Source organism: Rhyacophila brunnea, unplaced genomic scaffold, assembly GCF_057557595.1.
Source record: "Rhyacophila brunnea isolate RB1 unplaced genomic scaffold, BYU_Rbru_1.0 scaffold_2, whole genome shotgun sequence".
Taxonomy (NCBI): Eukaryota; Metazoa; Arthropoda; class Insecta; order Trichoptera; family Rhyacophilidae; genus Rhyacophila; species Rhyacophila brunnea.
In genome coordinates this window covers 50,521,307-50,534,852 of record NW_028232859.1, presented here as the reverse complement: position 1 = coordinate 50,534,852, position 13,546 = coordinate 50,521,307, and the positions used below count along the sequence as shown (strand labels likewise).

Here is a 13,546-nt window from a genome sequence, read left to right as displayed (position 1 = left end):
TAAGCTGCTACGGGAAAAATAGTGTGTAATGTCATTTTTCTTGATATTTAAAATGTTATCAGACTGATGCTCCCATCCCATAGCACATTTTGAGCCTTTAAACGAACATTGTTAGCAAAATCTGTCAAAATCGCCAAAACAACAATGAGGTCACCTCACGCGTATCGCACTACATCATGAACGGCCATGATCAGTGAACATTTTTTTCTATTTTCTGCAGGCCTATTGACAGGCTATCGCATGTTCTTTGTTTTTAGAGGTTTTCTATTATATTATTATCTATGTGTGGTGTTTACGTATATTATCTACGGTCTGCTGGTTGGGTTCTGTTCAAAATATTATTTATGGATGCAATATTGCAAGTAATTTCAATATATGCACACGTAGAAACTGCTAAAATTAAAATTGGCGTGAATATTGAATAATAATTCAAAATACTAATACACCAGACTTGGCACTTTCCGTAATTGAATTTATAGAGATGGTGATCATTCAAAATATTCTGCGGAAACCCATAGACTAAATTTGTCACCGTGCCAGCATGTGACGACACATGAGGCGATAATGTAATCGCAGCATTAATGAAAGTGAAATTAAAAAATTGCAAGTCGCGGAATTTGGCATGGAAAGGTGCATGTCGGCCATAACACGGAAAGACCACAAAAGAAATCAACATATAAGGATATAGTATATAAGGAGTACATGAAATTGCAGAGGGCTGAATATGTTGGCTGGTGTGCGGATAACCAGAAAAATCCCATCATACAGTGGTACCCGAGGGACACTAAACGACCGTAGGGACGCTCTAAAACCCGCCGAATAGACGAACTCATAAATTTCGGTGGATGTACATCGCACACTAGGGACCGAGAAGCGTGGGGAGAACTATGGGGAAGCCTTCATCCGGCAGTGGATCGACTCCGGCTGATGATACTACGATTTATATGACATAGATATTTCCATATTATACTAATCAACTTACTAATGCATAATTTATTCATTTTTGAAAAAAATCACAAAACATCAATATCAATAGCAAAAGAAAGTACATATCAATACTTTCTTTCAGTCGTATCGATATTTTTCTTTTGATATAACGGCACTAACAATAATTATTGTTAGTTGAATTATTCAAGATTTGTGGTAAATTGTTTATTATAGCATTGGTTTCATTTTACCATAGTATCGTATTTTAAAATTAGAACAATATTCCCGTATTTTATTAAACATTCAACCCTTTACCTACATAAATATAAGAAATAGAGCATATTGACATTTATTTGTATTTTTTAAATTGTGTCGCTAAATTTCAAAACCCGCTATAACACTTTTTTGAAATAATTAAGATATATATATCGTTGGATTTGTTATTAAAATGTCTACATGAAAATTTTATCGCCTCTTTCAAAAACCGCTACAATTAACTGTCATTTATGAAACAAAATCAATGTGTCTATCAAATCCCGCTATAACACTACTGAAACATTCAAAAACCTTTTTAGTTCAAAAAGTTTTTATTGATTTTCTCAACATAATGAAAAAGTGTTATATGTAGCGGGTTTTGAAACTCAATTCATTGATCATATGCATAAAATAGACAGGTCAGTAGTTTCTACATAATATGTATGTAACTTATAAGGATTTGAGGAGGGAGTAAATAAAATGCAATGTCATTGAATTTAATAAATTTATTTCAAAGTTACACGGCACGCAAACTTATGAACAATCAGGAATGAACATTCAAACAATTTATTACAATACTCTATTAGAAGTCGCGAGATCAATTTACTAGTATAAGTCATGTACGGGAATAAAAAAGAAAATCCCAATCTCAAAAGACATACATCGAGAAAAAATGTCTCAAAAAATAAAAATGTTTTTTGCTTATTATGTACGTACTTAACCTTACTGAAACAATCTGTAAAAAATGTTTATTTTATCAACGCAACGCAATATTGGTCGAAATATAAATTACAAGACTGAGGACCCTAAAATGTTAAGTAAGTTAATAAAATGGACATCTAATATCATTATTATTATAAATGGAGAAATCAATAATAATTTTCTTTCCATATTGAATGTTACGCGACCTAATCGTCTGGCACACTTTGTTATGATTTGATAAAATACTTTAATTTTTTTTTATTTATATGTTATTGTAACATTTTCAATTATAGAAAATGTAAACAGAAGAGTAATAGGAACGGAAACGGATTACATACATGAAATGGTTTTAATAGATTCAAAACAGAGCCTCTCACTTCCAAAATGTCTCTTTGCATATAATTATTTACACTTTGTTGAACGCGTGGATGTCAACACTTTGGACCTGTAATGAAAAGAAATACACAATTATTAGACTTAGAATTAGACGGGTAGAATCAACAAAACAACTTAGTGCACCCACAGTAAGTTAACCGTCAATCAACATAGACGAGTGGGAAATTAATTTATTTATTGTATGTATATCTTATTCACAATGTACATTTTTCACAGATAAAAATAACTGAAAACATTTTTTTTTATATATGTCAAATAATTGGGCTCCATGATCCATTTGAAACCATGGTGGAGTAGTGGCAGAAAACTTATCTCTGAAGCTATCGGTGCAAGTTTGATCAAGAGCATTACCCAATGCATTGGGAAAATGGCTAAAAAGTCGGTCAATATAATTTCTATTCTACAGAGGCTCATATGCTCCGCTTAGGGGTGAATATGGTAATTTCCTATATATTAATAATTAAATATAGCGTTATTTCATTATTAACCCGATCAACGCCGTTGGCACATACCTGTGCGCCCATTCATTTAGCCTATATTCAAAACTTAATAATGAAATAACACAATATTTGTAAATGAAGTGACAATTTTATCCCAATAACATGCGTTATTATTAACAACTTCTAGTATTAATAAAGTAATTGCAGGTAACCCCAGTCTCACCAGGGTCGCGATACCCTGGCGACAGCGAATTCATTATATCGCAATCAATTTTTGGTAATATTTGTTTTGCCCCGCACTTGATTTGACATATACCACGTGTCAGGAATCGTCATAATAAGTGAAATCACGCGAGGACGATCTGTCTCACCCACTTACATATAAGAGTTACGAGTGCGAGTGAAACAAAAGTAAGGCGATATGTCGCAATGCAACATTTTTTAAATGAGGAATATTATTTTACAGTTTATTGCAAAACTAAATTCTTACTTTTATTTATGCATGACATTTATTTTCTTATTTAGTGTATAAATAAAGTCTTTTCATATTTTAAATTGATTTTTTTTATTTCTAGTTGATCGCTAAATTTGACTTATTGTGACCTTATCTGAAACGTATTCCCCACAGTCAATGAGGGTTTATTGTACCATGTTCACTCCTAAACCGACCACAGGGTGGAGGTTATAATGACTTATTTTTACAAGAAATGGTCAATAGTCACTCCGCTAACCCAATGTGTTCTAGCACTGGATCGACCACACAATTAAAAACAACATGCATTTTTTTCCCAGCTGCGGAATCGTACCCATCATCGACGGCATCAGATGGGAGGAGACCAACTAGGCCTAAAAATACGGTCAACGGTTTTTTACAATTATTTTAAAATGACAGAATGTGGAGGATCTTTGAAACCAACCTCAAATTTATGAATGAAATAAATTGTATTCAAATAATTTCTAAATGATTGTATTTTGTATAAAAACAATCGCCTCTTTGAAGAAGAAAAGTTTAAGAGATGTCCACTCACCACTTCTTCAAACTTCTCAATCTCCTCGGTGAGCCAGTCGATGGAGACTTTGTCGTCTTCCACGACGCACGCGATCCTCAACTTGCGGATGCCGTAACCGACAGGAACCAGTTTAGAGACCCCCCACAGCAGACCGTCCGTGGCCAGGCTGCGGACGTTCTTCTCAATCACAGTCATGTCTGTCTCATCATCCCATGGCTTCACATCCAGGATGATATTTGATTTGGCGATCAAAATGGGCTCTAAAAAACAAAATAAATTATATCATCATATAAGTCCACGTCCGGGAAACCCCCTTCGTCTGCCGCAAGCTCCCTCCACTGCCTTAGTATAATACCAAAGGTCGACAAAATAGATATTATGATATCAAATACATCTTTATTTATTAGAAAAGTTGTTTTCAAAAAAGATTTCAAGTTATACATACATATCTTTATTTTTAAGAAATAATGTGTTTTAAAATAAATTTTAAATAAACCATTTCTTTTATTCAACGAATAATTCAAAAACTGACAGCCAACATTAACACAATTTGATAAGCATTTCATGTAAGGTCTACTAGTTAAATTCGTCATAATTAAGTAGGATGCCTTAATTGGTAAAGCACATCGGCACGAACCCAGTAGTTACAGGTTCTGGTCCCGTCAAGCATCGTATTTTTGTCAAAAAAACATTTTTTCTAGTAGGTATATATCCGAGGTGTTTTCAAATTATGTATACAATGAATTCAAAAGTATTTTCGCTTAACACGTATATAACCATAAAGTAATAAATAATAAAGATGGGATCACTGGTATTTATAGCACTCCTAATTATAACAGATGAGGGATCTAGAAACAAAAACGCCAATTTTTATTTTTGAAAAATGTTGACAAGTCAATAAAAATGTCCTTTTTCTCTTTTATAGGTATAATTTCTAAACAATGTCGATCCTAAAGATGCAAAAGTCACCATGGTACATTTTAGTTAGTAAAATTACAGAGAATATAAAAAAAAATCCTTCGTTATAAATATAGAAGCAGAAGTTACCAAACTATGTATGGTGACTTTTACTGATCTCTCATTTGAAAACTTCTAATACTTGTCTGAAACGGGCAACAATAACTAAACAGGAATAGTTACTTTAGCTTGTCATAATAAGATCGCTTTGTTTGCTAAATTAAATTACACATAACTCGCTATAGCGTAATGGTGACTTTTCTATGCTCATAAACTTAGCGCGCTGGGTGTTTTTTTAGAGGTATAGAACTTTAAAATGAAATAAAACATAAAAATCGTGGTAATGGCCATGCATTGGCTTTATTGGAAAGATAATTTTATTGCCGTGTATGCAGCCCCAAAAAACACCCAGCACGGTAAGTTTCGTGAAGAGAACCACAATTTTCGAAATAAATTTGCACAATTTGTAAGCCTAAAGAATTTATTAAGAAAACGTGAGAAAATTATGTAATATACATAAAACCTTAAAAACATTAAAATCTGATTTATACGATATATTATTAGTATACAAACATTTAAAAATACTTTTTTCAGAAATTATACCTACAAGAAAGATACAAGACATTCTTAATGACTCGTCGACATTTTACAAAAATAGAAACTGCCGTTTTTGTTTAAGCTTTTCATATTATCACCATTATTTGTGTGAAGCAAAGTACATGAGGCCTGAAGTCGTTTAAACAAAGTATATTCCACTTTCTGTTTTGAGACACATCTGTCTGTCTAGACTCTAGATTCTAGAATGGCTGCCCTAATAATATCATAATAAACCAAAGGCTATCAAATCAGGATTATTATATATTATATTAAGGAGGGAAAATGAACCACAATATATTGTTTTACGATAAATTGAATACAAACTTGTCGATTTCTTGGCTGCATATGCGGCTACTCTGTCTTCTTTGATTTTGGCTGCGGCTTCATCGTCTTCTTCCGAATCGGAGGCAAAGAGATCCACTCCGTCATCGGAGTCATCCTTGGAAGAAGCAGGAGGAGCAGCCTTTTGGGGAGCAACTTGGGGTGGTGCAGGTGGCTGAAATGCACCATACAAAATATAGTGTGTAAACAAAACAACAGCTTATTTAAGAAAATCAGAATTTTACCCAGCATTTATTCTCCTTAAAAGTCCAGCAGGCTTATTCTAACATATCACTTAACATCGAAAAAGAGCTAATTGTGATAAATATATCACATGTATCACTTAACGTATTCCGGCGGTTAATTATGTAAAAAAGTTAACCGTCTGAACTGTCAAAAAGTTTTAACTGTGCCTCTATCGGGCGTACTAACGTGAGAACAAGACAGCGTATGTCAATTTTACATATTGAAAATTGAGATGCAAGATGTTTCGAAAAATAATTACTTCAACATCTCCGTGTCCAGCTGGCAAAATTGTAGGTTATGTTGACTGTTTGAGGTTTAAAGGTTTAATATTTATTGAAAAAACTTCACGTATTTCAACATTCGGAAACCAAAACCATATGACATGACTAATAAAATTGTAGGTTATGTTGATATGTCAATATAAAATTATTGTGTTCGACCAGCGCCATCTTTAATATTGTAATAGAGTTGGCTGTGGTTCGGCGCATTACCGATTAGATGGTGCTAGTTTGGCTTTATCCGCTCATGTTCGGACTTATCCGCTAGGGTTCAGCCACATGAATATATCTGAATTTGACCGACAGGTCTACCAAGCATTAAAGATAGCTGTCGGTAACCGTTTTATCACATTTAGTGTAAAGAATTCAATTTGACCAATGATAATAACGGAAACGTGCTAAAGTGATATTTAACTGTTAAGAATAGACCTGCTGACATTAGTATGTTAGACAAAGTGACAAACTAATGTGTTACAAGTATTTTGACATAAGATTCTCTAAAAAAATCTTACTAATTTCCAATCGACAAGTGACAAAAAAGCTTATAAAAATTTCATTGGCTGTCATCTGCACTTCGTCAAAATTAATCAATGATATTATGAGATCGCTTTTATAGGACTGCTGCAGGATAAAGAAATGACTTAAGGGTATGGAGTTTCGCACTCTTCGATGGCTTCCAACACATGACCTGGCCGGGTGAAGCGCATCCTATGTCAATCACCGAGGACTGACATGTCAGCTTACGAACTCGAGCGTTTGTAACACTATAAGATTCGGCGGAAACATTGATTCCCAAAACTCAAAAGTTAAGACGTTTGGATCTTGGTAAGATGTGATGCCTCACAGCCATACAGAAACACAGGAAGACTTAGACTTCTATATCGAGACGTACACGTCATTGCAGCCGTTTCTGGAACTAAAGCCGTTGTAATACCGCTAGCATGCAAAAAGTGTGTGGCGTAATACTAAAATCGCAAACAGCACCATGACGTAGATGTCAATATATTGAAGCCGAACAGTAGCATGCACGCATTCAATAAGCGGCATGTAGTCCTCATAGAATGACTCTGATTTGGCTGTATGCAAATCCCGCAGAAGATAAAATTACCTATGAAACATCTATATCGAGCTAAAGAAAAAATAAAAAAAATACTTACCATAGGGCATACGGCAATCATAGGTGGTCGTGAATATCCCATATGCATCTTGGCCATGTCGCTCTGGAGTCCTGAAATGATCTTCTGTAGTCCATCTACTGTGGACTGCAGTTTGGCGTTGGCTGCTTCCAGGCTATTTAATCTGTTGACTACTTCAACATTTGGCACACTTGCTAACACGCTATCCATCTAAACAGACAACAAATTTATCAGATCATGGATTCAAATTTAATATGTATGCATTTACCGTAAGATCACTCAATTAAATTTATATTAGAATAATTGATTGTTGTATTGAAATACTAGCCAAATTTGTTAGAAGGAAAGCAATATACAAGTCATCTTTCACATTAAATGGAATCTAAACTATCTATTTTCTTTATTGAATACTACAGTGCATTCTGTTTTGTTTTTTATAATCAAAATAACACAAGAAAAATTTAATAATCCAGACTGTACTTTTTAGGAGACAGTCCAATTTACTACATTTTGGAAGTGTCTATCCTCTATTGCAGTGCTTCTCAAACTTTATCATACCACGGCACCCGAAATCAGAAAAAAAATTCCAAGGCTCCCAAAAATTTCAGTCTTTAGTGACCAACAGTACGTTATTGAGCATTAATTATTATGGTTAAATTTTTATGAAAACTGATAGAACATTAAATTTCATTTCCTTGCTTTTAAACTTAAAGCAAAAAAATTTGAAAAAAAAAACAAATAAAATTTAACTTCAAATATATTGCAGCTACAGTCTACAAAAACAATTCAATGAGAGGGGTGTGATTGCATATTTTTTCATAATAAACGAATATCCGGTACAATGTTTGAAATGCTTTCGCAGGGTTTGGTCCAAAGTCTCCGTTAAAAGACATGACCTTTGATTATTTTTTATTACCAGTAGTGATGAAAATGCTGTTTCGCATAGGTATGTTGTCGCAAAACAAATTATGATTAACAATGGTGCTTTTGCGATTGGCGGATATTCTTGCTGTCGACGTACCTAAAATTCTGCACGACTTCGTTCATTAAATTCGACTTCAAGGGAATTATCTGATATAATACCAATCACTTTTTCTTGAGCTGCCCACGTAATATAATCATATTTTAAGGATTTAGCAAATGGTGTTCTTATCCAATTGTACTTTTGGTCTTCGTTTAAGTTTGGGAAATATTTATTGAAAAACTGAAATATCGCCCCCCAGTTTGAGAAGTACTGCTCTATTGCAATGAATTATTTTCAACTCAATTTTGTTAAAATGAAAGTTTTACAGGTATTTACATTAAGACTCTATTTTCTTTTACCTCTGTAACAATGAGGATTAAATCGATTTAAAATATATATCCTACAATAATAATGTCCAAAGAAACAATATTTTATAACAGCAAACATGAGAAAATATGTCAAATATATAATTTAATTTTAATAAAAACTGCATAATAATAACACAAAAAAGGAAGATCAACGCTGCACCTGAAGTCATTTCAATTTAGTACCAAAAGGTTATTCAAAGCCATGTTATGAATGTTAATTATTAGTAAGTTGAATAAATCAAACCACTCGTATGAAAAATTATGAGATCTCAAGTATGTTATGTCAAATATTAATATTGTTTAGAGTTTAGATTCACTAAAACCGAGAGAAACTTCCCCGAGTAATAGAATAAAAATAAAATATTACAACCTGAGACATTTTTAACTGACAGTTACTATAAGAGATTAAGAGTATTTCTTTGAAAGTACTTACACATTCCAAGGAGTTTTTGATGTGTTGCCTGGCCTTTGCGACTTCACTCGCAAGAGAGCATTGACTGCTATTTTTTTGTGGAGCCCCACCCTATGCAAAACAATATTCCTCGATACAGCTTGTATAATGTATATCTAATTATCTATATATTAACAGGAAAGTGCCTGCATATACACAATATAGATACAGAACAAAAAAAAAACCGACAACATGTCGTCACTTAAAGCTTAACACTGAGTACCGTATTTACTTAGCTTGTTTAAAAAAAGGATTTGTGGTCTACTATTCTATTACTGTTTGTTCTCCATCAAAAACCTCAATTCAACCAAATTTTAACTTCAATGAAAAAATCAATTCATTTAATTAAAATCCATGATTAAGTGACAAATAATAATATGATGATATGCAGCGATGAGTGAAACTGAGAAAAGAAACTATTGTAAAATGATTGGGTAAGAAATGAATTGTCAAATAACTTCTCAACATGAAATTGAATCGTAATTATTCACTTATTAAGCAAGTTCACGGATTCAAAAGAGCATATGAATATATTATATATTGCCAAGATATTTAGGTGATCAATCACAAATAATATATCAAATGAAATTTAAATCGAAAAGTGAAAACATAGAAGGTGACTATTATGCCAGCTCCAATCTGCCAACTCACAAAATATTAATTTTGTTATGGCAAACCTACCACACTAAAGATATTCAAAAAATCATCAAGTGTTTTAATACTAAAATCTCATAAATGTATGTATAATAAGGTATGGCCAAACCCATCGATCCTAAATTATTCTTTCTTGCAGAGGAAAACATTTATAGTGTATTTTTTGAGTCTGTTAATTAATTGTTAATTTTTAAAAATGAGATACGAGGTGTAATAATTTAAGTGGCGATATAATGTGGCGATAAATACATGTGAGATTATTGTCCGGTGCTGTCAATTTTAAAAGGCAAGTATTTTTGTCTACATTAATGCTTTTACCTTCTTACGTTTCCAAAAATCATATACAATAAATCATCTCACATATTATTTTAATGCATACCCAATGAAAAAAAAATGAATATTATTATAGCACTTATGTTATTTTACATGGGTAATATATACAATTCGTTACCTCTAAAACTAAAGAAAATTGCTAGTGTTAGGTATGAAAATAAATTAGTTAATTCTAATCGTTATTGTCATCACACCTATGTGTATGGATATGTATGTGTAGGCACCATGATTAATTCAAAATTGACAATTTCTATTAAAGGATTGAACAACCAAAATGACCATCATCACAATGTTTACAATTCGATTCCAATGTATTCGTTTCATGCATATATATTATTAATATCATGATTAAAACTCGATCAAATCTAAATTATTGTAATACTAAAACCTCCACAAATTGAAATTCATTGTAAACTATTGCAGTACAAACTGAATGTATTTCTGACATATTATTTTAATAACATATTCAGTCCAAGGTATTATTTCAAATCGTGGAAGTTTCAAAGTTAAGAACAATCAATGAAATAGTGTGTAGCAATGCCAGTTGTTGCACGAAAAAACCAACATGAAAAACAAAGAAATCAACTGTTTCGGGAGTTTAGTATACCTTCTCGTTGGTCTTAATGATATCAATTTCATTTTTCGTGAGCGTCTCCTCGACCTTGCAAGTCATATTATTCGCATTAGCGTTGTCTTTTTTGTTCGCCTGCTTTTTATCATTCTTGTTTTGTTTCTCCTTTGCTTCTTTGGTCTTGGAACTTTTTACATGCGTATCGATTTTGGGCAACGGCGATAAGACGATCTCCTCTTCTTTAGTGGGAGAAGGAGGAACGTCTTTATTCGAAGTCGAATTGTTCAAGAGGTCACGCTGACGTTGTGCCTCGCGAGCTTTTTTATTTTTTTTTGACGATTTCTCTTTTCCCTCATTTTTGCGAGGTTCAATCGTGTTGGTGGGTATTTTTGGCACCTCAATGGGCTCATTTTGCTGTTGGGCAATGATGGGCATATCTGCTGTTTTTGATTTTTTAGACTGATTCACGACAGGAGCGTTGGGAGCGGGAGGGTTTATTACGGGAGATACTTCCTTATTACATCCTTTCGTATCTTTGGGCAGCTTGTAAAGGAAAAAAACACTGATAAAAAATGACCCAAAACAAACACAAACACAACGACGATGCAAATTTATAAAATAATATATCACTGAAAATCAAAATTTTACTTTTAAATTAGAAGAAAAAAATTCCTAATTAAAATACATATAGACTACGAATTAAATTTTAGGCTATAAGAATATATTTTTTTAATAGAATTGGATAGAACAGCTCCACTAGATACTAATTATATTTTTTTATATTTTAAGTTAACTTCGTGTATCAGTGGAATCAAGAAAACAATTGTTTTTTTAACCCTTTTTTTTATATAAAATGACAAAGGTAAAAAGTCCATGATAGAACTAGAACTAAATGATAAAAGAAAGATATACTAAAACCGGAGCAAAATGTAATATTCTAAAAAGGGGTCATTTTCTGTTTTTTTACTCTCTCAAACACCTCATACCCACCGAACTGATAAAAACAGATTATATAAATCAATTAAGTCATTCTTAAAAAATATATCGGACTATATATAAGTAACATCATAAAATGATAGCTACATATAGGTATTAGTACTAAATAATTTCAACTTTAAAAAAAAATCAAAATGTGATCAAAAATGTTTGATTTTCACCATGTCCTGGCATCCTGTAACAGCGATGCCAAATTGGCGCCGCTTGTCTACAATAGGTTGATGAATGAATTAACATAACACTGTTTCGCATTGTTTAAGAAACTAATGACAAAACCAACCAAAATTTTGATTATTTATGATTAGAAATATGCCCGAGGTGTGAAATGTCAATAAATAAGTTTGAAGTATAAATAAGAATGAGACTATTGAGGGTGTTATTTACATATATCTTTGTATCCCACACCCACGATGGCGAGCGGTTACCTAATGTCGTGGGTCTTGGGTTCTAGTCCCAGATTCGGACCTAATAAATTGAGCAATTGGCTTACGTAGCGTCGGTGTTTTGTAAAAAGGGCAAATCAACCAATTTGGCGAAATCGAGATTTTAATGAAAAAACAATATGTAGCTCACTAGCTTTGTTGTGTAAAAATGGTGAATTTAAAATCTCCACAGGAAAGTACTTAAAAACGATAATCGTAAGGCGGATATCAACTTAGTGTTACGAATAAAAAGCGAATGTGACATATTAGGCCTTTTAAAATATCCTATTATCATACCTATTATTAAGACAGTATTCTTTCTAAGCTTTATTATAAACTTGTTAGACATTTTATAATCATCCACAGGTATTAATTCGCCTTTTTTTACAAAATACCGACAATACATTTCTCGTAAAAACAAAAATCTGTCAATACAACCTTCACTTGGCAGAGGTCCACATGATCTTCTTAAGATCGAACATGGATTGATATATATATATATATTTATACCTACCCATATTCTAGAATTCTCGCGCAAATTCACACGTCATTTTTCAGTGTGTTTTTACGAAGAGTATGGACTCAATAGGTAGAGCAGGGCTACAATTTACTTGTTCTTAAAAAAAATCTGTTAGGACACGTCGGATTCCAGAGCCAATGGAAAAATATCTATATCGCTATGTACTTAATAGTCAAGTTTGGGTTATGTTGTGTCTTTCATAACTTCTTAACGATAAGTGGTATTTATTGTTGCACCTATAAATAGATTGCACAATATTTAAAACCTTGAACAATGTGACGAAATTTGACTACAAACTACACTGCTTGTTATGAGTTACCGTTTCATAGTAATATTGTATTGATCCTTCAATATGCCATGGTAAAAAAAAGAATCAGTACACCATAATGTTCATGCAATTTTAGTAAATAAATTAAGATAAAGTTCCAGATGACACCGAAAAAGTACCCTCAGAAATGAAAATCCCTCTCGCAAACAAATAAATACTATATCTACCTCGGCAAGGCTTTCATAGTGCTGACGTTCTGCATCGTCATATTTGCTCTTGTCTGTCCAAATTGTCCCGAGAATCATTTCAGATGCCATTTTCCAAATCCTGAAATGGGAAAATATTGAGAGTCAATCCGCACTCCGCTCTTCGCTTGCAATATTACCTAACTCCGACAGAAACAATAATTTTCAGGCGTCATAATTTGACGAACAGCCCATGTGGTATATAATTTGGCCAACCAGGTAATATTTTGCAAAGACGTCACATAACATGTCCCCGTCCGATGTGGTTTTATAGATATATGTATATTGCAATGCTTAAATTTTACAACTATGCTAAATTTAAGTGAAATATTTCGATAAAAACATCACATTTACCTTAATTTTATAAATCAATATGCCAAAGCGGCCAACAAAAAATTGACGTGCTCAAAAAAGACCGTTTCCAAATCAGCATCAACTGCAAAGATATTATGTCGAAATCTCGATTCCAAGTTGTGACTGCACTGTAGA

The 13,546-nt window shown here is 32.9% G+C and overlaps 1 protein-coding gene across 2 annotated transcripts; it reads right to left on the bottom strand.

Moving 5' to 3' along the window:
• Window positions 1–1,673: 1,673 nt before the first annotated feature.
• eEF1delta (elongation factor 1-delta) lies at window positions 1,674–13,471 on the bottom strand. Of its 2 annotated transcripts, XM_085947264.1 has the most exons (7): window positions 13,412–13,471; window positions 13,040–13,139; window positions 9,031–9,120; window positions 7,287–7,475; window positions 5,609–5,780; window positions 3,749–3,990; window positions 1,674–2,329 (listed from the first exon to the last, which is right to left on the bottom strand). In XM_085947264.1, the coding sequence occupies exons 2-7, from the start codon at window positions 13,127–13,129 to the stop codon at window positions 2,291–2,293; spliced, it is 822 nt and encodes a 273-aa protein (XP_085803390.1). In that variant the 5' UTR covers window positions 13,130–13,139; window positions 13,412–13,471; the 3' UTR covers window positions 1,674–2,290. The 2 variants fall into 2 exon arrangements, with proteins under 2 accessions (XP_085803390.1, XP_085803391.1); XM_085947265.1 differs by lacking the exon at window positions 9,031–9,120.
• Between the last annotated feature and the right edge of the window lie 75 nt (window positions 13,472–13,546).

What these genes read in the sequence shown, in the direction of transcription:
- eEF1delta (XM_085947264.1), bottom strand. Translation starts at nt 13,129, where the DNA reads ATGGCATCTGAAATGATTCTCGGGACAATTTGGACAGACAAGAGCAAA. An exon ending in TCAAAAACTCCTTGGAATGT is followed by an intron (nt 7,476 to 9,030) that starts GTAAGTACTTTC and finishes TTGTCTGTTTAG; the next exon opens with ATGGATAGCGTGTTAGCAAG. An exon ending in TTGAGAAGTTTGAAGAAGTG is followed by an intron (nt 2,330 to 3,748) that starts GTGAGTGGACAT and finishes TTTTCATTACAG; the next exon opens with GTCCAAAGTGTTGACATCCA.